The sequence below is a fragment of the Lynx canadensis genome, chromosome E3 (genome assembly GCF_007474595.2).
Source record: "Lynx canadensis isolate LIC74 chromosome E3, mLynCan4.pri.v2, whole genome shotgun sequence".
NCBI lineage: Eukaryota > Metazoa > Chordata > Mammalia > Carnivora > Felidae > Lynx > Lynx canadensis.
Genome location: NC_044318.1, coordinates 25,879,281 through 25,901,312, shown reverse-complemented (window position 1 = coordinate 25,901,312; position 22,032 = coordinate 25,879,281). Strand labels below are relative to the sequence as shown.

At 40.9% G+C, this 22,032-nt stretch overlaps 1 protein-coding gene across 1 annotated transcript in view; it reads right to left on the bottom strand.

Moving 5' to 3' along the window:
* Nucleotides 1-22,032, bottom strand: part of LOC115503973 (S-adenosyl-L-methionine-dependent tRNA 4-demethylwyosine synthase TYW1) — a 217,667-nt gene that overhangs the window by 162,687 nt on the left and 32,948 nt on the right. The window contains exons 8-9 of the mRNA XM_030300561.2: nucleotides 19,672-19,789; nucleotides 13,602-13,654 (exon numbers count right to left, since the gene is read on the bottom strand). Of these exons, the coding sequence (XP_030156421.1) occupies nucleotides 13,602-13,654; nucleotides 19,672-19,789 (171 nt within the window). The remainder of the gene's footprint in view (nucleotides 1-13,601; nucleotides 13,655-19,671; nucleotides 19,790-22,032) is intronic.

Below are 22,032 nucleotides of genomic sequence, written 5' to 3'. Positions count from 1 at the left end.
CATCACTACATAATGAGATTACAAAACAGAGAAGAAAATTCATTGCCATCTGAGGCAGCTAATAATACAACATCCACTTTGAAACCTGGTAACTACAGAGAAAGAATTAAACATGTATCCTGCTCGCCAACTGGAACAGTATTTCAGAGTAACCAAATATCTGTAGTTAATAATAAAAATTTTCTTCTTTAAAGAATAATGCTAGTTAATAAACACAGAAGAAATAACAATTGAAAATATGATTTTACAAAATCTAATCACGTATTGCCTCAGCCAAGTACTATCAATTGGTGTTAAAGAAAAAAAGCGAACCACAGCTTAATAGTTGACAGAAGTCAGGATTTTTTTTTATTTATTAATTTTTAATGCCACTATAATTAATATACAGTATTATATTAGTTTCAGGTGTACCATATTGTGATTCAACAGTCACTGTTCAGTTCTCATCATGGTAAGTGTGCTTTTAACCCTTCTCCTATTTCACCCATTTCCCTCTGGCAACCACCAGTTCATTCTCTGTATTTAAGCATGTTTTTCGTTTGCCTCTTTTTTAATTTGTCCATTTTGCTTCTTAAATTCCACATGAGGGACATCATCACTTAGCAGTACACCTTCTAGATCCGTCTATGTGGTTCCAAATGGCAAGATTTCATTCCTTTTTATGGCTGTGTAATATTCGTGTGTGCATGTGTGCGTGCGTACACACACATACCACTTCTTTCTCATTCATCTGTGGATGGACGCTTAAGTTGTTTCCATAATTTGACTATTGTAAATAACACTGCAATAAACATAAGGATGCAAACAGCTTTTCAAATTAGTGTTTTTGTAGTCTTTGGGTAAATACCCAGTACTGCAATTACTGGATCATATGGTAATTCTAGTTTTACTTTTCTGAGGACCCTCCATACTGTTTTCCACAGTGGCTACACCAGTTTGCATTTCCACCAACAGCACAAGATGGTTCCCTTTTTCTCCACATCCTCACCAACACCTATTTCTTGCGTTTTTTAGTTTAGCCATTCTGACAGGTGTGAGGTGATATCTCATTGTGGTTTTGATTTGCATTCCCCTGATAATGAGCGATGATGAGCAACTTTGCATGTGTCTGTTCCCCATCTGGATGTCTTCTTTGGAGAAATGACTGTTCATGTCTTCTGCCTAATTTTTAAATGGATTATTGGGGGTATCTTTTAGCTGTATAAGTTCTTTATATATTTGGGATACTAAGCCTTTTTCAGATATGTCATTTGCAAATTTTTTCCTCCCATTCAGTATGCTTTTAGTTTTGTTGTTTCCTTTGCTATGCAAAAACCTTCTATTTTGATGTAGGCCCAACAGTTTATTTTTGCTTTTGTTTCCCTTGTCTCCAGAGACGTGTCTAGTAAGAAGCTGCTGCGGCCGAGGTCAAAGAAGTTGCTGCCTGTCTTCTCCCGTAGGATTTTGATGGTTTTCTGTCTCAAAGTTAGGTCTTTAATCCATTTTGAGTGCACTTTTTTGTGTGTGGTATAAGAAAGTAGTTGAGGGGCACCCAGGTGGCTCAGTCGGTTGAGCGTCAGGCTTTGGCTCAGGTCATGATCTTGCGGTTCGTGAGTTCAAGCCTCACATCAGTTCTGCTGCTGTCAGCGTAGAGCCTGCCTCAGATCCTCTGTCCCCCTCTCTCTGCCCACCACCCAATTTTTTAAAAAAAAAAGGAAGCTAGTCAAGTTTCATTCTTTTGCATGTAGTTGTCTAGTTTTCATAGCACCATTTGTTGATGAGACTGTCTTTTTTCCATTGCAGAGTCTTGCCTCCTTTGTCAAAGATTAATTGACCATATAATCATGGGTTTATTTCTGGGCTTTCTATTCTGTTCCATTGATCCATGTGTTTATTTTTGTGCTGGTACCATACTACTTTGATGTAGTATGTCTTAAAATCTGGAATTGTGATACCTCCAGTTCTGTTCTTCTTTTTTAAGATTGCTTTGGCTATTCAGGGTCTTTTGTGGTTCCATACAAATTCTGAGATTTTTTTTCTTCAAGTTCTATTTAAAATGCTGTTGGTATTTTGATAGGGACAGCATTAAATCTGTACGTTGCTTTGGGTAGTATGGACATCTTAACGATATTGGTTTTTCCAACACATGAGCATGGAATAGCTTTCCATTTGTTTGTGTCCTCTTCAATTTCTTTCATCAATGTTTTACAGTTTTCAGGCTACAGGTCTTTTACCTCCTTGGAGTTTATTCCTAGGTATTTACTCCTTTTGGTATGATTGTAAATGTTTTCTTAATTTCTCTGCTATTTCATTATTAGTGGGGAAGCTTTATGTCTTAATAATGCCAAAGTAAAGTTCTAGCAGCAAGGAGAAAAACATAACAATAAAAAAGAGAGTAGACTGTCATTATCCTGTTTCAGTGGTCAATATTAGCATCATTAATGTTAGGTCAACCAGATATCAAGTCTACTGATATGTATTAATGAATGCAATCAACGTGACTTGTAGTATATAATCAAAAGTATTAAATATCAATTAAGCCTTTCAATGCAGTTTCTCCTTTACAAGAAATATTGGGAATAAGGAAATATGCCCAAAAAGACAAAGAAACACTAGATAAATCTGGAAGGTTGGATATTGTACAAAACTGGCCTAAAAAAGTCAGTGTCCTTTAAAAAAAAAAAAAATACTAGACTTGTTTACAAAAGTGACAACAGACAAAAACAGAGGAAATGTGAAGATTAACCAGTTATAATGGTCATTTGGGGGCTAATTCAGGAAATACGAATATGTTCAGGGTATTAGATGAGACAAAGATTTACTGAAAACTAGAGATTCACTGCCAGGAAAAACCAGGTTATAAAACAGTATGATCTCATTGTATATACAGTCTGATCCCATTCAGGTTAAAATGAATATATATACAAAGAAAGCTTATGTATTAAGGTGTTAGTGCAGAGACTATGTTGGAAATACGTTTCACTTTATTTTTATTTCTCTAAATATTTTCATTTTCTACAACACACAGTGTTTCTACAATAATAAATGATTTTTTAAAAAATAAATCAGAACATGGGCACCAGGGTGGCTCAGTCGGTTAAGTGTCCAACTTCAGCTCAGGTCACAATCTCACGGTTTGTGGGTTTGAGCCCCGGGTCAGGCTCTCTGCTGACAGCTCAGAGCCTGGAGCCTGCTCCTGTTTTCTGTGACTCTCTCTCTCTCTCTCTCTCTGCCCCTCCCCCACCCCCCACCCTCTCGCCCTCAAAAATAAACATTTAAAACAATTTTTTAAATAAAAATAAAATGAATCAGAACATACATTTCAATGGGGCAATAAGACATAAGCATAACATTTGTAATATGAAGAAGACACTGATAACTGCTTTCAGAGATGCAGAAAAACAGCTTTGGAATCAACAGTAGTCAAAGTCACTTCCCATCATGGAAAACAAGAAAAGTTTCCTTAGGTAGTTATGAAAGATGAGCAAAAGGCCTAGAACTCCACTATCCAGTACAGTAGCTACTAGCCATGTGTGGCTATTTAAGTTTAAATGAATTAAAATTAAATAAAACTTATAATTCAATTCTTCCTTAGTCACATCAGCCACATTTCAAGTGTTCAAAAGCCGCATGTGTCAGTTTCATGGTCAGGCAGGCACGCGGTTAGGTATGAAGTCTTAGGTGTGAGGTACGCAGTTGGTATGTTGCACTGTATAGTGCAGATCCAGAAGATTCCCATCACTGCAGAGAAGTCCTATTGGAGAGAGCTAAAGAGGTGGATGTCTCCTCTCACTATCACCATCAATACATCACTCACTGCACTGCTGCCTTCCATCCCTTGAACACTGACTCCAGTTTACAGGTTCTCAAGGGAAGAATGCTTCCACCAGATTCCAGGGAAGCTGTGTTAATGGACAACCCTCAATGGTGGTTCTGCACCTCTTAGATCAGCTTTAGTTCCAGGCCATGCTTTCAAAGAATGTCTGTAGAGCAAACAGCCTTGGAAGCTAGAGTATCTCCCTTCAGGATAGAAGGCAGATTTGTTTTCTGTCCAGCATAACAGAGACCATGTCTCCCTCCCAGCTAAAGGTTGGGCAGGTTGGCAAGCAACCTTCTTGTAAGACTGGGGACTTAACTTGGGTTCCTCAGTCATAACATAAATCTGACATGCATCCAGAGTTCCCTCGGGCCCATTTCCACATCAAACTCCTAGCACTTGGGGGACAAGGGAACCAACATGACATTCAAACTGCCTGCTATGCTTTGCCTTTGACCCAGGAACTCTGTGTCCTCTGCCAACATCTATGCAACTCTGCTAGGCCGTTAGCTTGTAAGTAAGAGAAAGCAGCACACTTTTCACAGTTGTTGGGTTTTTTTAACGCTTATTTTTGAGAGAGAGTGTGCACAAGCAGGGGAGGGACGGGGAGACAGAGGATCTGAAGCAGGCTCTGTGCGGACAGCAGAGCCCAATGCAGGGCTCGAACTCACAAACTGTAAGATCATGACCTGAACCGAAGTCAGACGCTTAACTGACTGGGCCACCCAGGCGCCCCCATAGTTTTTAACCGTTAACACTATCAGCTGGCTCCTTTGAGCTCCTCATGCCATAGAAACAAGAATTTTGTCAGGAACCAAGGGGATTTCTGGGGCATCTCTTCAGACTCATGGACATCAGTAAACTTAAGACAAGAGTGCCGGAGGGCCCACTACTGGCCCAAACTCTTCACTGACAGACTGGATCACCCACTTGGTAAAGAACCATCACATCGAGGCATTCATTGAGCACAAAGGACATGTGACCTGCCTAGTGGAAGAAGAAAGTTACAAATACCAACAGGGAACAGGTGCAAGTGAGGATAGTTGTATCTATGCATACATATCTTTCTCTTCTCCAATTACTTACAGGGATGCGTCGGTGGTAGGTAACCTTATGATTTCATCCCTAGGTACAGGGTCTCAAAAGAGCGTTCTCCCTTTTAAAGAACAGAGTGAATGAATACATACATCCTCCCTTGCATGAGTAGTGGTTGCAACAGATTAGGCAGAAGCAAACGTTTTGTTTACATTATTGTTTGAAAAAGTAACTGCAGGCAGAGGGTGTATATAGATGCTGAACATCCAAAGAGGTACACAGTACAATACTCGCTCCCACGCCTACCTGTCTAAGCAGGGGCTAGACGCCCTACGACACTTCTTCTCAGACTCCCTTGTCTGAAGGAACGCCAACAACGAGAGGCATTTATACAAGATTCAGAAGACTAAAAGGAGAGACTGTGGTCCCTCTCTGGCAGCAGCTGGCAGACACAAGGGCATACAGCGAACATCAAGTCTGCAGCGGCTTCAGAGTGGGCTCCTGGGAAACATCCGCCTTAATGCTGCAGCAGCTCAGGTCACTCAAGGCCTGTGAGCCCAGCACTTTCGATTTCCTCAAAGCCAGAAGCAATTCTCTCTGACCTTCACTACCGCGGGCCTTTCAACAGCTTTGTAAACGTTTAGTTAATTTACTTTATTAAATCTGTTCTTGCTAAAATACCCAGGGTGCTTTCTGTTTTCCTGGCCGACACAGATGGGCAGGATTTGGTCAGGTGGAGATTACAGCGGGGGGGAGAAGCAGCACACAACGTAGGGAGATTACGGCAGAAAAACGATGTTGAACAAGTGGATCAGAACTACACTAAGTAGGCTCTTTCTCGGTTCAGGCCTCTATCACACTAATTCTTTGATCCAACAAATGTTTACTAAGCAATTATTACATGCCAGACTCTATTCTTGGTATTGGAAAGAAAAACAAGGACTCTCAGGTTGGGGAGGGGCTGAGAGGAGAAGGGAGGAGACAGATAATAAACAAAGGTACCATCTAGTAAATGGTAGTAAGAGCGACTGAGAAATTCCAAGCAGCCTAAGTTGCTCTCATAGAAACTCTCTGAGCAGAGATCTAAGAGACAGAGGCCATAAAGCTTGGGAGGAGTCTGGACTCGGTGCATTCAGGGACCAGCAAGAGGGCTAGCATGGCTGGACTAAAGCCCGGAAGACCAGATCACACAAGGCCTTGGAGGCCGTGATAAGGACTCGGGCTTTTATTCTGAGTGAGATGGGAACCCCTGGAAGTTCTGGGCAAAAAGTGACAGGATCTGATCTATCTGGCTTCTGTGTGGGGAACAGACAAGAGTGGAACCAGAACAAGCACTCACATCTCTGAAATAGTGTAAGGAATATATGACAGAGACTTGGACGAAGGTAGCATAAGCGGGGAAAAGTAATCACATTCTGGATATATTCTGAAAAGAAAATTTGCTCATGGAATAGATGTGGGAGGGGGGAAAAAAAAACAGAAGAGTAAAAATGACTCCCAGGTTTTTGGCCTGACCAAACGATACAGTTGCCATTAATTGACAGAATGAAGACTGAGGGGAACAGATTTAGGAGAGAAAATCAATAATTCCATTTTTGACATGTTAAAGTTCAAGATGCCTATTACACATCCAAATTGACATGTTGAGTACGAGGTAATGGAGAGCCACTATAAGCTTCTGGGAAGGGAGTAGCTAGAGGAGAAGTATACTTCAGAGATTAACCAAGCTAATGTCAGATAAATTGGACAGGGGAGACAGAGTTGGGGATTCACTAGAAGCTGGTACTAGAGGGGAAAAAAAACTAGCTGCAATGTTCAAGAGGACAACGTGAACTTGGGAAGGTGGCAATGAAAATGGATTGGGGCAGGCGTTCTCAATGGGACCGACACCACCCAATGAGGGTATGGAAATCTGACTACTAGCAATAAGCAGGTGGGGCCAAGGGTTTCACATCTCCTGCAATGCTCAGGATAAATCCCATGAGGAAAAAAAAAAGTCTCCACTTCCTTTCAAATGATTCACCAGACCTCCATACTTGCAAAAAATCTGATTATAATTATGTGAGCATAGATTCCAACTTCATCTTGCTAATAAAGTATTTCCTGCACAATTGTACCAGATACTAAATTTTCCAGGAATGCAGCTATCATGTAAATTAAACACTTTCTTTTATGTAAAACTTTCTCCAAGAAATTTCACCATTTTGAAAAACCATGAAAATAATGCTGTTTTCTAATATTTAAGTCATGAGCAAATACCTGTATCTGTGTTGTATTTGTAGGTACCACCTACAAATACATTACAGGGGAGATCCAAGATGCTTTTGGTAGACTTAGAAGCAGATATTCAATTAACAGACATATGAAATGCAAGATTCTCACTAATCAAAGTTGTTTTAAAATTATTAGTCATTCTGGGGCAGCTGGGTAACTCAGCTGGCTAAGCGTCCAACTCTTGATTTCAGCTCGAGTCATGATCCCAGTTGGGGGATCAAGGGATCATTAGATTGAGCCCCACGTCAGGCTCCGTGCTGAGCGTGGAGTCTGCTGAAGATTCTCTCCCTCTCTCTCTCCCTCTGCCCCTCCCCCTACTCACGCACGCATGTGCTCTCTCTCTTCTCTCTCAAAAAGTAAAAATAAGAAAAAAAATAATAAAATTATTACAGTCGTTATATTGTTAATTTTTATAACATAAGGACAAGGTATCTATCTTGCAATAATTATTTGAAACTGAACTTGTTTTGGGGGGATTGCCTGCCGTTTCAAAATCTTACTCAGAAACTGTCACCAGAGGTCTACCACACCTGTTGGCCACTCACACTACCATTTCTGCCTCTCCAGTCCATCCTCTGGTCCTACTGTCACTTAAAGGTATGGCCTCCAAGGTTTCGTTACAAATGAAAGACAGAATGTGGATCTCAACAAGATGTGGAATTTCAAGGCAGAAGATAAGTATTTTCTATGACAATCCATCTCTACTCCTCCCAAGTTGCAACATAAAAGATTTTTCTGAGTCAACGGTTATAAGCGAAACACCACCCATTTGCGAGCACATCCTACTTTCTCATTTTTCCAATTTGATAATGTGTAATTGCTTGGCCTGTTAGCCTTACTTCAGTTAGGGTTACTGCCCTCTTGTCGTTATTATACCTACATAAGTCTGGCTTGTTTTTACTTCTTGTACAGAATAACTTCTAATCTGTTTGTCTCTCTTAACTGCAAAGTCGTCCATCATAAGCAGGTGCAAGCAGTGCCTGTTCCACAGTGCGTTCGAATGGCGTAGTGCCTGAGCATTTTATACAGAAATACAAACCATTTTAATACAAAGTACTTCCTCTTGTCTCTCCTTACATTACAGCTAGAGCAGAACACTAACTTTCTAAATTATGTATGTGAAACTATACTTGTAAATCCATAAACTTAATCTAGCAGTAGTAAAAGGGATGTTGTAAAATGCTGGTTATAAGCAGAAGGCATTGAGTCTGACATTACTGAAAATCACTGGATTAGAAGAGACAAATACTGGATGTTAAAAGGGTTAAAAAAAAAAAGTTGAACACAACAGTACGTTGAGTGACTAAGGTGCCAGAAGTGTCATCAGCATGTTCATGCCCCAAAGGGTGAAGGCAGAAAAATAGTGGTGAAAAAAAGTAAGAGTTTCTCAAATACTAATCAACAACAGCAAAAGGCCTAGGGGGCCGATGGCACTGAAAGCATGCTCAGGGAAATAGTGAGCGGACAGGATACTCCGAAAACAACGGGGGCTGCAGAAGCAGCCTCCCTCTTAGGGAGGGCCAGCAAGGCACTGAGGCACCAAGCAGAGGTCAACTGTGGATTATGGCAGTGAGGGCAGGGGCATTCCAAGAGAAAGATGAAGCCAGAAGCATGCTTCCTTGCCAAGAACAAGAGAGCACACCGTTAAAGGCTGGTTCTAGAAGAGGCAGGAGTCATGATGGACAGGACACAGAGAAACGGAAAGTACGAGACAGACATCAGGAGGTAGTAGTGTGAACTGAGGACAGAAATTTGTAAGAACAGGAATAAAGAACATAAAAAAAGTCAAGCATGCCTGGAGAAGAAAGCCTGGTTTATTTAGAACGGTCAGGTCTGAGCTAACCAAAACCTCAACAAGAGTGGCTCTTTGTGGGGAACACTCGTTATGGGGATAGGACAGGCTGGAAAAAGGCCGGGAAGACAGCAATGGAGCCACTGCGACATCGGGAGCCAAGTTGCTAGAGGCCTGCAGAGACTCAGCTCCTGGTGACACGGCCACAAACAGTGGCAGGAGAGTCACACCATCCACGTGATAAAGAACTAGTATCCAGTATATATAAACAGCTCTTACAAGCGCTGTTAACCCAATGTTAAAATGGCAACGAATTTGAACAGACATTTCTCCAAAGATTCACCAAAGGCCAAGAAGTAAACATAGTCAACAATGTTTCCCATTAATGGAAATGCAAATGCAAATCAAAATCACTATAGGGTAACAATCTCACACCCACTAGGATGGCTATAATGCAAAAGACAGACAACAACAAACATTAGCAGGTTGTGGAGGAACTGGAACCCTTGTACACTGCAGGTGGAAAAAGAAAATACGCTCAGTTTTGCAGTCCCTCAAATGATTTAAACATAATTACCACGACCCACAAATTCCACTCGTAGGCCTATAACCAAAGCACATAAAAACACGTCCACAAGAAAACCTGTACATATAATAATGTCCGTAGGAGCGTAATTCATAATAACCAAAAAGAGGAAGCAAACCAAATGTCCATCAAATGATGGACGACAACAACAAATGGGATATATCTACACATGGAATACTACTGGCCATAAAAAGGAATGGAATATTGATCTGTATTATCACACGGATGTGCCTTGAAAACATTATGCTAAATGAGAGAAGCCAACACAAAAGGTCACATCATGTACGAACATCCAGGTTAGGGGAATTCACAGAGATAATAAGTAGATTAATGATGCTTCAGGGATGGGAGGAGAAGTGTGAATGAAGGTGGACTGTTAGTGGGTGCATGACATCTTTCAGAGGGGACAAAAATGTTCTAAAATTAGATTGTGATAATGGTTGCAAAGCCCTGTGAATATACTAAAACCCACTCAACTGTACACTTTAAAGTGTAGGAGTTATATAATAGGTAAATTATATCTCAAAAAAGCTATTTTAAAATGCCATCTTATTTGTTCCCATGGGATTTTAACTTATGGAAGTGAATACCAACCTGGAGAGGCCAATGCCAGTGAAAGAATATCTTGCTTACATTTCCCAAGACAAGAGGGCACCCCCACCACACAGGGTAACAGAGGACTAGCAGGTTTGTTCAGGAGACAGAACAAGGAGAGAGGGGAAAGCCTAGGCCAGAGTTTTTACTGGGGATCCCTTGGGAAAGGCAGGCAAGACAGGGTAAACAATGCAGCATTGGTTTGTCTGAATAATTCAGGCTATAGCACTGTCACTAGTTGTCCAGTACTCTGACCCCATACAGAGTGGGGAAGATATTGGCATGGTGTGTGAGTGAGATAAGGAGGTAACTGAAGGCTACAGATTCAGGATTGGTGGGTTGGCAAACTCAAGGCAAGCTATTATGGTCTTTAGGAATTAGCTAGCCCTGGGAGGGACAGTTTCTCCCCAGGTCTGTAAGGCCCTCAAAAGTCAGAGCATCAAGACTACAAAATGAGGCACCTGGGTGGCTCGGTTGGTTAAGCATCCAGCTCTTGGTTTCAGCTCAGGTCCTGATCTCTCACAGTTTCCTGAGTTCGAGCCCCGCATTTGGCTCTGTGCTGACCGTTCAGAACCTGCTTGGGATTCTCTCTCTCCCTCTCTCTCTGCCCCTTCCCCACTCAAGGGGTCTCCATCTCTCTCAAATAAATAAATAAACTTTAAAAACTTAAAAAAAAATACAAAATAAGAAAATAGTTAATATAACTGGCCCTGTGATGAATGAATGCCAAATAGACAAATTCAGAATCTAAGGAACCAGAACAAACATAAAATAGAAACTCACAGGCTGATTCTAAAATTTATATGGAAATGCAAAGGACCCAGAAGAGTGGAAACTCTCTTGGAAATAAATAAATAAATACACAAACAAACAAAGAGAACTTATACTGCCTAATTTCAGACTTATTACAAAGCTACAATTATCAAGACAATGTGGTATTGGCATGAGGATAAACAAACAGATCAATGGAACAGAATAAGGAGTCCAGAAATAGGCCTACCCGTAGACACATGACTGATATTCTACAAAGGCCTAAAGTAATTCAATGGTAAAGGGAAAGTCTTTTCAACAAATGGTACTGAAACACCTGAATATCCACATGGGGGACAGGAGAGGAATGAATCTTGACCTTTACCTCATGCCATTCATGAAAATCAGATCACGATGAAGTCAAAGACCTAAATGTAAAAGTTAAAACTATGTATGAAGCTTTCATAAAAAACAGTGACCCTGAAGTTGGCAAAGATTTCTTAATATACAAAGAATGCTAACCATTAAAAAGAGGAAAAAAAAAAAGATAAATTGGACTTATCCAAACTTAAAACTTTAAAAGATACCATTAGGGAAATGAAAAAAGGAAGCCACAGATTAGAAGAAAATATTCACAATGAATATTGGGCAAAAGACTCATTTCCACAATATATGAAGAACACCAACAAATCAACAACATAAAGTCAAATAACCTAATTTGGGCAAAAGATGTGAACAGACACTTCACACGTATGAACAGCCAACAGGCACATGAAAAGTCATGCCTCATCATCAGTAGTCGTCAGCAAAATGCAAATTAAAACCACACTGATGCCGAAAAACAAATAACCCAGTGAAGAAATGGGCAGAAAACATGAACAGACACTTCTCTAAAGAAGACATCCGGGGGCGCCTGGGTGGCGCAGTCGGTTAAGCGTCCGATTTCAGCCAGGTCACGATCTCGCGGTCCGTGAGTTCGAGCCCCGCGTCGGGCTCTGGGCTGATGGCTCGGAGCCTGGAGCATGTTTCCGATTCTGTGTCTCCCTCTCTCTCTGCCCCTCCCCCGTTCATGCTCTGTCTCTCTCTGTCCCAAAAAATAAATAAAAACGTTGAAAAAAAAAAAAATTTAAAGAAGACATCCGGATGGCCAAAAGGCACATGAAAAGATGCTCAACATCGCTCCTCATCAGGGAAATAGAAATCAAAACCACACTCAGATATCACCTCACACCAGTCAGAGTGGCCAAAATGAACAAATCAGGAGACTATAGATGCTGGAGAGGATGTGGAGAAACAGGAACCCTCTTGCACTGTTGGTGGGAATGCAAATTGGTGCAGCCACTCTGGAAAACAGTGTGGAGGTTCCTCAGAAAATTAAAACTAGACCTACCCTATGACCCAGCAATAGCACTGCTAGGAATTTACCCAAGGGATACAGGAGTACTGATGCATAGGGGCACTTGTACCCCAATGTTTGTAGCAGCACTCTCAACAATAGCCAAATGATGGAAAGAGCCTAAATGTCCATCAACTGATGAATGGATAAAGAAATTGTGATTTATATACAAAATGGAGTACTACGTGGCAATGAGAAAGAATGAAATATGGCTTTTTGTAGCAACGTGGATGGAACTAGAGAGTGTGATGCTAAGTGAAATAAGTCATACAGAGAAAGAGAGATACCATATGTTTTCACTCTTATATAGATCCTGAGAAACTTAACAGAAACCCATGAGGGTGGGGAAGGGAAAAAAAAAAAAAAAGAGGTTAGAGTGGGAGAGAGCCAAAGCATAAGAGACTCTTAAAAACTGAGAACAAACTGAGGGTTGATGGGGGGTGGGAGGGAGGAGAGGGTGGGTGATGGGTATTGAGGAGGGCACCTTTTGGGATGAGCACTGGGTATTGTATGGAAACCAATTTGACAATAAATTTCATATATTGAAAAAAATAAAATAAAATAAGCTCACAAAAAAAAAAAAAAAACACCACACTGATACCACTGCACACACATCAGAATGGCTAAATTAAAAAAGATTTTCAGTACCACAGAATAGTGAGAAAATGTTCCACCTGGAACTTTCATAAATTGCCAATCCAAGTATAAAATAATACGGCCACACTGGAAACAGACTGGGAGTTTCATACCTACCTTGTGACCTAGCAATTCCACTCCTAGGGATATACCCAAAGGAAACTGACACATACGTTCATAACAAAGTGCTACATAAGAATGTTCACAGAAGTTTTACTTGGAATAGCCAAAACCTGAAAGCAACCCAGTGTCTATCAACAGATTCAAACCTGTGGTATGTTCATTGTGTTGAATAGTACTCAGCAATAAAAATGAATAAAACTACTGAAATTTACTACAACATAGAGGAATCTGAGAAATATTATGTTGAGTTTAAAAATCCACCTGCAGAAAAATACACATTATGATTCCATTCATATGAAATTCTAGAACAAGCAAAACTAAACCAGTGACAGCAACTAGAACAACTATGTCCTGGCTGATGGGGAGGAACTACTGGCTAGAAATAAATACAAGTGAACTTATCCAGAGGAGAAAAATGGCCTATATATATCTTAATTTAGGTGGTGGATAAGGGTTTTTTATATCCATCTATACAGGTTGAACTCATTTAACAAATTCAGTCAAAATCATTACATTAAATGTAAATTATACCTTTAAAATGGTAAAATTCATTGGCTACATAGAACAGCCATAGAAAAGTTGCATAAAACAGAAATAATATTTAAATAAAAACAAATACCTTTGTCCATCTGCAAAGCTTCACCCCAGAATGGCTCCCAATCAACTGATAACCTGAACAGAAAAACAAGGAACACAAAATTGAACTGATTCAAAGCCTCATATTAAAAGGTGATTAAAAGGCACCTGGGTGGCTCTGTCGATTAAGCATCCAACCAACTCTTGATCTCAGCTCAGGTCATGATCTCAAGGTTTGTGGGATCAAGCCCCACATCCGGCTCTGTGCTGACAGTGCAGAGGCTGTGTGGGATTTTCTCTCCCCACCTCTCTGCCCCTCCCTCACTCACATGTGTGCACATGCACTCACTCTCAAAATAAATAATAAACTTTTAAAAAATGGCAATTATAAAACTAACAAAATCATTCTTCTTTTCTGCATAATGGTAGGCAACAACCCAATGGCAGAAAACATTAACAGTTGAAATCACCAGGATGATAAAACAACTTAAAATGTTTATGTATCTAGGGGCGCCTGGGTGGCTCAGTCGGTTAAGCCTCCGACTTCAGCTCAGGTCATGATCTCGTGGTTTACAGGTTCGGAGCCCTGAGTCGGGCTCTGTGCTGACTGCTCGGAGCCTGGAGCTTGCTTTGGATTCTATGTCTCCCTCTCTCTGTGCCCCTCCCCTCTCACGCTCTGTCTCTCTCTCCTTCAAAAATAAATAAACTTAAAAAAAAGTGTTTTTAAATGTTTATGTATCTAATAATATAGACTCAGAATACATAAAAATAGGCTAATCCAAAATCATAGGGAAAGATTTTCACATCTTTCAGTATCTAACAGATTCCATAGATGGAAATGCAGTATGATCTAATCTATACTGTAAATGTGATTGAGAACACATGGTATTGCCCTCAACAACTACAGAATTCACCTGTTTTTCAAGGACCCAAGGAAATTCTGTAAAAATAAACCAAATGCTGGGCCATAAAGCAATAGCAAGTAACGATATACTTCAAACAAACAACTGGGGAACTCTCGTTGGTAATCTTTGAAAAAAGATGAAGAATCAGATGGGCAAAAAGATATTAAAATAAATACTGGGGCATCTGGGTGGCTCAGTCGGCTGAGCGTCCAACTTCGGTAGGGTTGTGATCTCTCAGTTCATGAGTTCGAGCCCCACGTTGGGCTCTGTGCTGACAGCTCAGAGCCTGGAGCCTGCTTTGGATTCTGTGTGTCCCTCTCTCTCTGTTCCTCCCCCAGTCATGCTCTGTCTCTCTCTCTGTCTCTCTCTCTCTCTCTCTCTCTCTCTCTCTGTGTGTCTCTCTCTCTCTCTCAAAAATAAACATTTAAAAAAAATTTTTAATAAAGAAAGAAATAAATAAAAATAAAGAAATACTGCCCCAAGAAGAGGAAAAACAAAATTCCAGGAACCATAACCCAACGTGAATTCTCAGGACCAGTCCCACAACCTAGCATTTAAAATTCATGAACTACAGAAGATATGAGAAGCATGGAAAAGCCATGCCGAAGTAATCACATTTCCTTTTTTAATAAACTAGTAGAGCAAACAAGTAGAACATTCTGATTTCAGAAAGCACTTAATGAAGTTTCTCACAAGGCTTCAAGTAATGAGCCACAATTATCACGAGTCTCTTGTATAAAAAGACTCTTGACTTGCAGACAAATGAGGCAAATGGAGAAATATAGTCTGGATGATGGCAGAAGTGGATCCGTGGCTGGTTAAATATCCATATTCAGAGTGTGATGATTAATGGAACAATGTCAATTTGGATTGTAAGTCTCTACTGGGCTTTGTCTTTTACCCACTTCCACATTTATGTAAATATCTTGCATATAAATAAACAAAACACCGCTTATCTATATGAAGACAGAACAGAGTGCAACTGGACAGCTAATCTCAGATGCAGAATAAGCATTTAAGAGATTCCTACAGAAAATTCCAGTTCTTCTTTTGGATTCCTACAGTCTATTAGTGTCTTTACATCCTTCTCTTCCAAGATACATAGGGTTTTATAAAATTTTGCATTGAGGTAGGTATGAGAAAAACTGCAGAGTACAGGATGGACGGACCACAACGCCAAGATAAACCAATGGTACGCAGCTGCTAGAAATCACACTGCACAATTCTAACCAAGATAAAGTCACCGAGGATTTACTCTCCCACCTGAAACGCCAAAAATGGACAAAATATATGAACAGTTTCCAAGACATGAAACACCAGGCAACAAGGGACAATAATCCCAGAGAAGATGGAAAACACAGGAGGCGAGCCCTGCCATGCCCAGAGCTTACTGCCCTCAAAGTTTCCAGGCTGTGCGGCAGGGAGAGGCAACGCACACACGGCTGGGTATTTTCTTGGAGTTGAGGACGTGGAAGCAAGAGTTGGGGAGCCCACACGGCTAGAGTTTGCAGCACTGAGTACCAGAGAGTCAAAAGCTACACAGAGATTAAACTCAAGAATCTGTAGAGGATTCCTAGAAATTCTGCCTGAGTAATGCTTCATGCATATGTGAGAGAAAAGCTAACCAAGAAAGGGAAAGAACCATCTTAAAGGACTGGAGGTGCGCCTGGTGCTCACAGCCAGCTGGGAACTGTGTCTATTCACACCAGTCAGAAGCTTAAGATTCACAAGGCAGAGTACACAGAAGTGTTTTGCCCCGATAGTCATAAGTAATTAGCCATATTCTGAGTCAGCTCTGGTCTCACTTAACAAGTCATAAAAGCCAGATTAAAAGGCTCAAACTTGTTTCCAAGTAACTGCTCTTCATCCTAGAACAAAGCTCAAGAATGTTTTATAGGAACACAAAAATATCTAGCACCCAATAAGGTAAAATTAGACCTGGCATCCAATCAAAGATTAACCAAGCATGCAACATGACCAATGAAAAAATAATCCAGCAACCAAACTGACCCAGAAATGACACAGATGTTAGAATTACATTAAAACAGTTGCCTAACTGTAATTCGTGGGCTCAAAAAGTTAAGTAGAGACATGGAGAATATAAAAAGGCCAACACTGAATTTCTAGAGATGAAAACTGTAATGTCAAATCTGAAAAAAACACTGGATAGAATTAATGGAAGATTAGACATTAGAGAAGATTACTAAATTATACCTGAAGACATAGCAATAGAAATATTAGCAATATTTAGCTATCCTAAAATGAAAAGTAGAACAGAAAAAAGAATGTTTTTTAAATTGTCTTTAACATTTATTTATTTTTGAGAGACAGAGTGTGAGCAGGGGAGGGGCAGAGAGAGAGGGAGACACAGAATCCAAAGCGGGCTCCAGGCACCAAGCTGTCAGCCCAGAGCCTGACACAGGGCCTGAACCCAGAAACGGCGACTCATGACCCAAGCTGAAGGCAGACGTTCAACCAACTGAGCCACCCAGGTGCCCCGAACAAAGAATTTTAAAAAATAATGAAAATAGTATCAGTGAGCTGTAGGTCAAACTCATGTAATTGAAGTCCCCAAGGAAGAGAAGAGAGAGGGGGTGACAGAAAAAATACCTAAAGAAATAATGGCCAAAATCTGTCCAAATTTGATTAAAACTATAAATCCACAGAACCAGGAAGCTCAACAAATCCCAAGTAAAAGCAACATGAAGAAAACTACGTTGAAACACATTATCATTAAATTGCTCAAAATCCATAATTAAGAGAAAATAGAAAATCTTCAGAGTGCCAGGGGCTAAAAACATTACTTTCTTTTTTTTTTTTTTTTTTTTCAAAGGAACAAACAACAGATGACAACACAGGTCTCATCAGAAGCAATGGGAGCAAAGTGGAACACCTTCAAAGCGCCGTAAGAAAAAAAGTCATCAACCTATGATTCTACATCCATCAAATAATATCCTTCAAAGATGAGGGCAAAATAAAGTCTTTTTCAGATACACAAAAACTGAAATAATTCAGCACCAACACACCCACACAACGCGAAACGCTAAATGAAGCCCTTCAGGCAGAAGGAAAAGGCTGTCAGAGAGAACACACATCTACGCAAAGGAAGAAAAACACCAACAAAAGTGGTATCTACAGGGGCACCTGGATGGCTCAGTCGGCCTCTGACTTCAGTCACGTCATGATCTCATGGCTCATGAGTTCAAGCCCCACGTTGGGCTCCATGCTGACAGGTCGGAGCCTGGAGCCTGCTTCGGATTCTGTGTCTCCCTCCCAACTTTGACCATCCCCTGCTCATGCTCTGTCTCTCTCTCTCTCAAAAATAAACAAACATTTTAAAATTTTTTATTATTTTATTTATATTTTTGGTTTATTTATTTTTGAGAGAGAGAGAGAGAGAGAAAGAGCGTGAGCAGGGGAGGGGCGGAGAGACAGGGAGACACAGAATCCGAAGCAGGCTCCAGGCTCTGAGTTGTCAGCACAGAGCCCGATGCGGGGCTTGAACTCACAAACCAGGAGACCATGACCCGAGCCCAAGTCAGGGCTACTGAGCCACCCAGGCACCCCCCCCAAAAAAAATATTTTTTAAGTGGTACCTATATGAGTCAGTATGTAAGATTGTTTCTAATTACATCTAATTAAGTCAAAATTAACAGATAATTGACTACTTAAACTAAAATAATAACGATGTAGTATAGGCCTCTAAGATACATAGAAGTAAAACGTATGATAATGATCGCATGGAGGTTGACAAGGGGAAAACACAAGTGTGTTACTGCAGCTTCTTCCACTGGACATGAAGTGGCGTCTTAATCACTCAAAAATACACTGTGATATGATCAAGAGGTATGTGTAACACCTCGAACCATCACTAAATACCAATACAGTGCTATAACTAACAAGCCAACGAGGAGGTAAAACAGAATCATAAAAACATAATCTAGGGGCACCTGGGTGGCTCGGTCAGTTAAGCATCTGACTTTGGCTCAGGTCATGATCTCATGGTCCGTGGGTTCGAGCCCCACATCGGGCTCTGTGCTGACAGCTCGGAGCCTGGAGCCTGCTTTGGATTCTGTGTCTCCCTCTCTCTCTGCCCCTTCCCCACTCATGCTCTGTCTCTGTCCCTGTCTCTCTCTCTCTCAAAAATAAACATTAAAAAAAAATTTTAAAAACAACTTAATCTAGGGGCGCCTGGGTGGCGCAGTCGGTTAAGCGTCCGACTTCAGCCAGGTCACGATCTCGCGGTCCGTGAGTTCGAGCCCCGCGTCAGGCTCTGGGCTGATGGCTCGGAGCCTGGAGCCTGTTTCCGATTCTGTGTCTCCCTCTCTCTCTGCCCCTCCCCTGTTCATGCTCTGTCTCTCTCTGTCCCAAAAAAAATAAATAAACGTTGAAAAAAAAAAATTTAAAAACAACTTAATCTAAAGGAGGCAAAGACTGGAAAAAGGAAATCAAAGAACACAAGACAAGGAGAAAACAAATGGCTACATGAGAAATGTAAACCTATCATGAAATCAGTTTAAATTGTCTGAATACCCTTATTAAAAGGCAGACTATACATATATATATTATATACATAAATATATGTATGATCTGAATATTCTTGTCTGTCTCCTCTAATAGGCTGATGGCTCCTTGAAGAAGATACTGCATCTTAAGTTTCTCTGCATGGCCAGGACTATCACACAAAAGGGTCTCAATAAACACAAAAAGATGGAGTGAGGGAGGGAAGGAAGTCAGTCCACTGACTCCCAACTGACCACTCTTCTTCTACAGGAAATCAGTATTATTTGTTCTCAAGTAAGGCCTCCTTGATGAGTTAGGACCACAAAAACCCAAATACACTTCTACGTAAAACATTTCTAATTGACCCAGCCTAATATCGATAGAAGCTTCTTTTCTGCATTTAATAATTTTCCCTTAACAAACGACGATCTGTGATGGCATTTTCCGTCTCTGTGCCAGAGCCACGCTGATGCTAACATCCCAGGAAACCAAGCACAGGGGAAATGTGCTGGCCCGCAGCCAACGCACAAGGGGATCCTTCTGCAGGAACGAGAGGGGGCTGCCTCGACAGCTCCGGCCGCCACAGTGACAGCGCCACTGGGCCTTCTTCCCTCCCTCCCTCCCTATTTCACGCTCCTCACTGGGGTATTAAATGAGAGCGCTTGGGAGGGCGGTCCAGTGACAGCGCCTCCTGACGGTCCTCACCTTGTTTAGTAAGGGCTTCTCGGAGAGCAGGGGTTATCATAGCTCTTCTTTCACTGGCTTCACCCTTCACGGCGTTCCTGACCAGAATGCTTTTCTCCTCCTGGTGCTCCTTCTCTCTCTGTATGGAAATTAAAAGAACAAAATTCAGAGCTGGCAGTGAGCGAGGAGAACAACAGCACAACAGTGACGGACACATGGCATGGGTAAGAAGGTGCATCGCGAACCATGGCCCACACAAGCCAGTCTCCTCCAAAGTGACCACATTCCCAGTCAGACAGTGAGCAGAAGGCCTGCCAGTCTTTTCTCTTTTCTTTTTGCTTTCCAAAAAAAGGAACTACATACTCAAACACATACACCCGCAAAATGTAAATCAACAATCCACTTATCTAGATGTCAATTATTTTTAGCAATCTGAGTACCGACAGCTGCCGAAATTCATCAAGTTATTTCTCTGAATTTCAATTTCCTCACCTGAAAAACAAGGAAAGTAATAGCTAGAGAGCAGGAATGTTACAATTAAATGAAATAAATCACCAGGTACAATGCCTGATACATAACAGGAGTTCAATAAAATAGAATACTGCTGGTTATGTATCTGCAAAACCCCCAAAACAAGTCAAAATAGTGCTCTGAGCTGCTCAGACAGCCATTTGTTTGGAGACCAAATTACTCCTCTACCTGCCATCCCAACAATGACTCCTTCTAGATGATCCTGTGGGGAAAATGTGTCTTCAGTGACAGAAAGAAATCTGAAGGATAATATAAGGCTGATTGTGTTTCCTTTTGACTTTGGGCCCTAGAAAATTCAGCAGTACGCTGATGGCTGTGTAAAGTCTCAAATCATGTTTGTCTCGAATTCTCTGTAAGTGGCTTCATAGTACATGATGATCTTCACCCTTTACACTGATTTCTTCCTCTATTTAAAAAAAAAAGTTTTAATGTGTATTTATTTTTGAGAGAGAGACAGACAGACAGAGAGCAAGCAGGGGAGGGGCAGCGAGAGAGGGAGACACAGAATCTGAAGCAGGCTCCAGGCTCTGAGCTGTCAGCACAGACCCTGACGTGGGGCTTGAACCCACGAACCATGAGATCATGACCTGAGCTGAAGTCGGATGCTTAACCGACTGAGCCACCCAGGCGCCTCAGCCTTCTTCCTCTATTTTTAAATCTTACTCTATGTACATATATTTTAAAGTTATCTGAATGTCTTTTTGTAAGATGGTAGAATGCTAATCAATAATTTCAGGGCAACACACAAAGTCTGTGCTATACTACATTTGCCAGATCTTAGTAAGAGCTGCAGAAATTCAAAATAACTCACCTTGGCAGTGGCCCCACCACCAAGCCCTAGACTACCTTCAGTGCCTGTCCATTTGCAGTGCCCCGCCCCTAGAGAATCAGTAGTGAGAACACCTCACAGATCCCTCCCTGGATGTCTGAAATCTGCGTCCAACTAATACAGACGGGAGGATGGTCCTTGTTTGAAGCTGGACAACAGGTGACAGGGATTCACTAGATCATTCTACTTTTGTGAATGTTCAAAGTTCTCTAAACAAAAAATGTAAAACAGATTTAAAATTTTTTAAAAAGAAACAGGTAAACCAATGAAATTTGGAGTTAACTTCTCTACCTTCTCTGTTACGTCAGGGATTTACTCCGAAATTGGAAGTCAGTGAAAAACTATTGTAGAGACTCAGAGGTATCATGATGAGAAACATAAATCCAGTTAGTCCTATCTGTCCTAAAGTCAGCATTCCTAATTACTAAATATAATCAAAATGCAAAGCTAATGAACAATTTTGCTTCTGTTAATATAGTTTTCAACTACACATTTCCACACAGAACTGAAAAAATTTACAAACATCAACAAATTATTCTCATCTATCATAAAAGTGATCCATTTATTCCTAGGCATTTTCTTTAAAAAATTTTAAAGTTTCAGTTGTTCTTTTAAAATATTTAAAAACAAAAGTATCCTTTGGCTTTTTTTTTTTTTTTAAGTCTATTTCAGACCTAAAAAGATGTCAACTTAAAAAGGAAGTTTGTGGCAGAGCAAGATGAACTGACCTTGAACTTGACAGCGTTTAAATGTCTCTGAGGTAATTCCACAGCAAGTTACTAGAACTCCCTACTAATCATGCAAGAATTGCTCTCAAAAGCCTGTCACCACAAAACATCACCAAGCATGTATGCTTATCCCAAAGGCCACATAAATCCAAAACTGGACCCACCCGTGACACTGGCCTCTGACCAGTGTGCTCAGAGTTCCAGAGACACCCTCTTGTGGTTATAAACACACACACACACCACCACCACCACCACCACCACCACCACAAAAAAACTAATTCTGACTCCTATGAA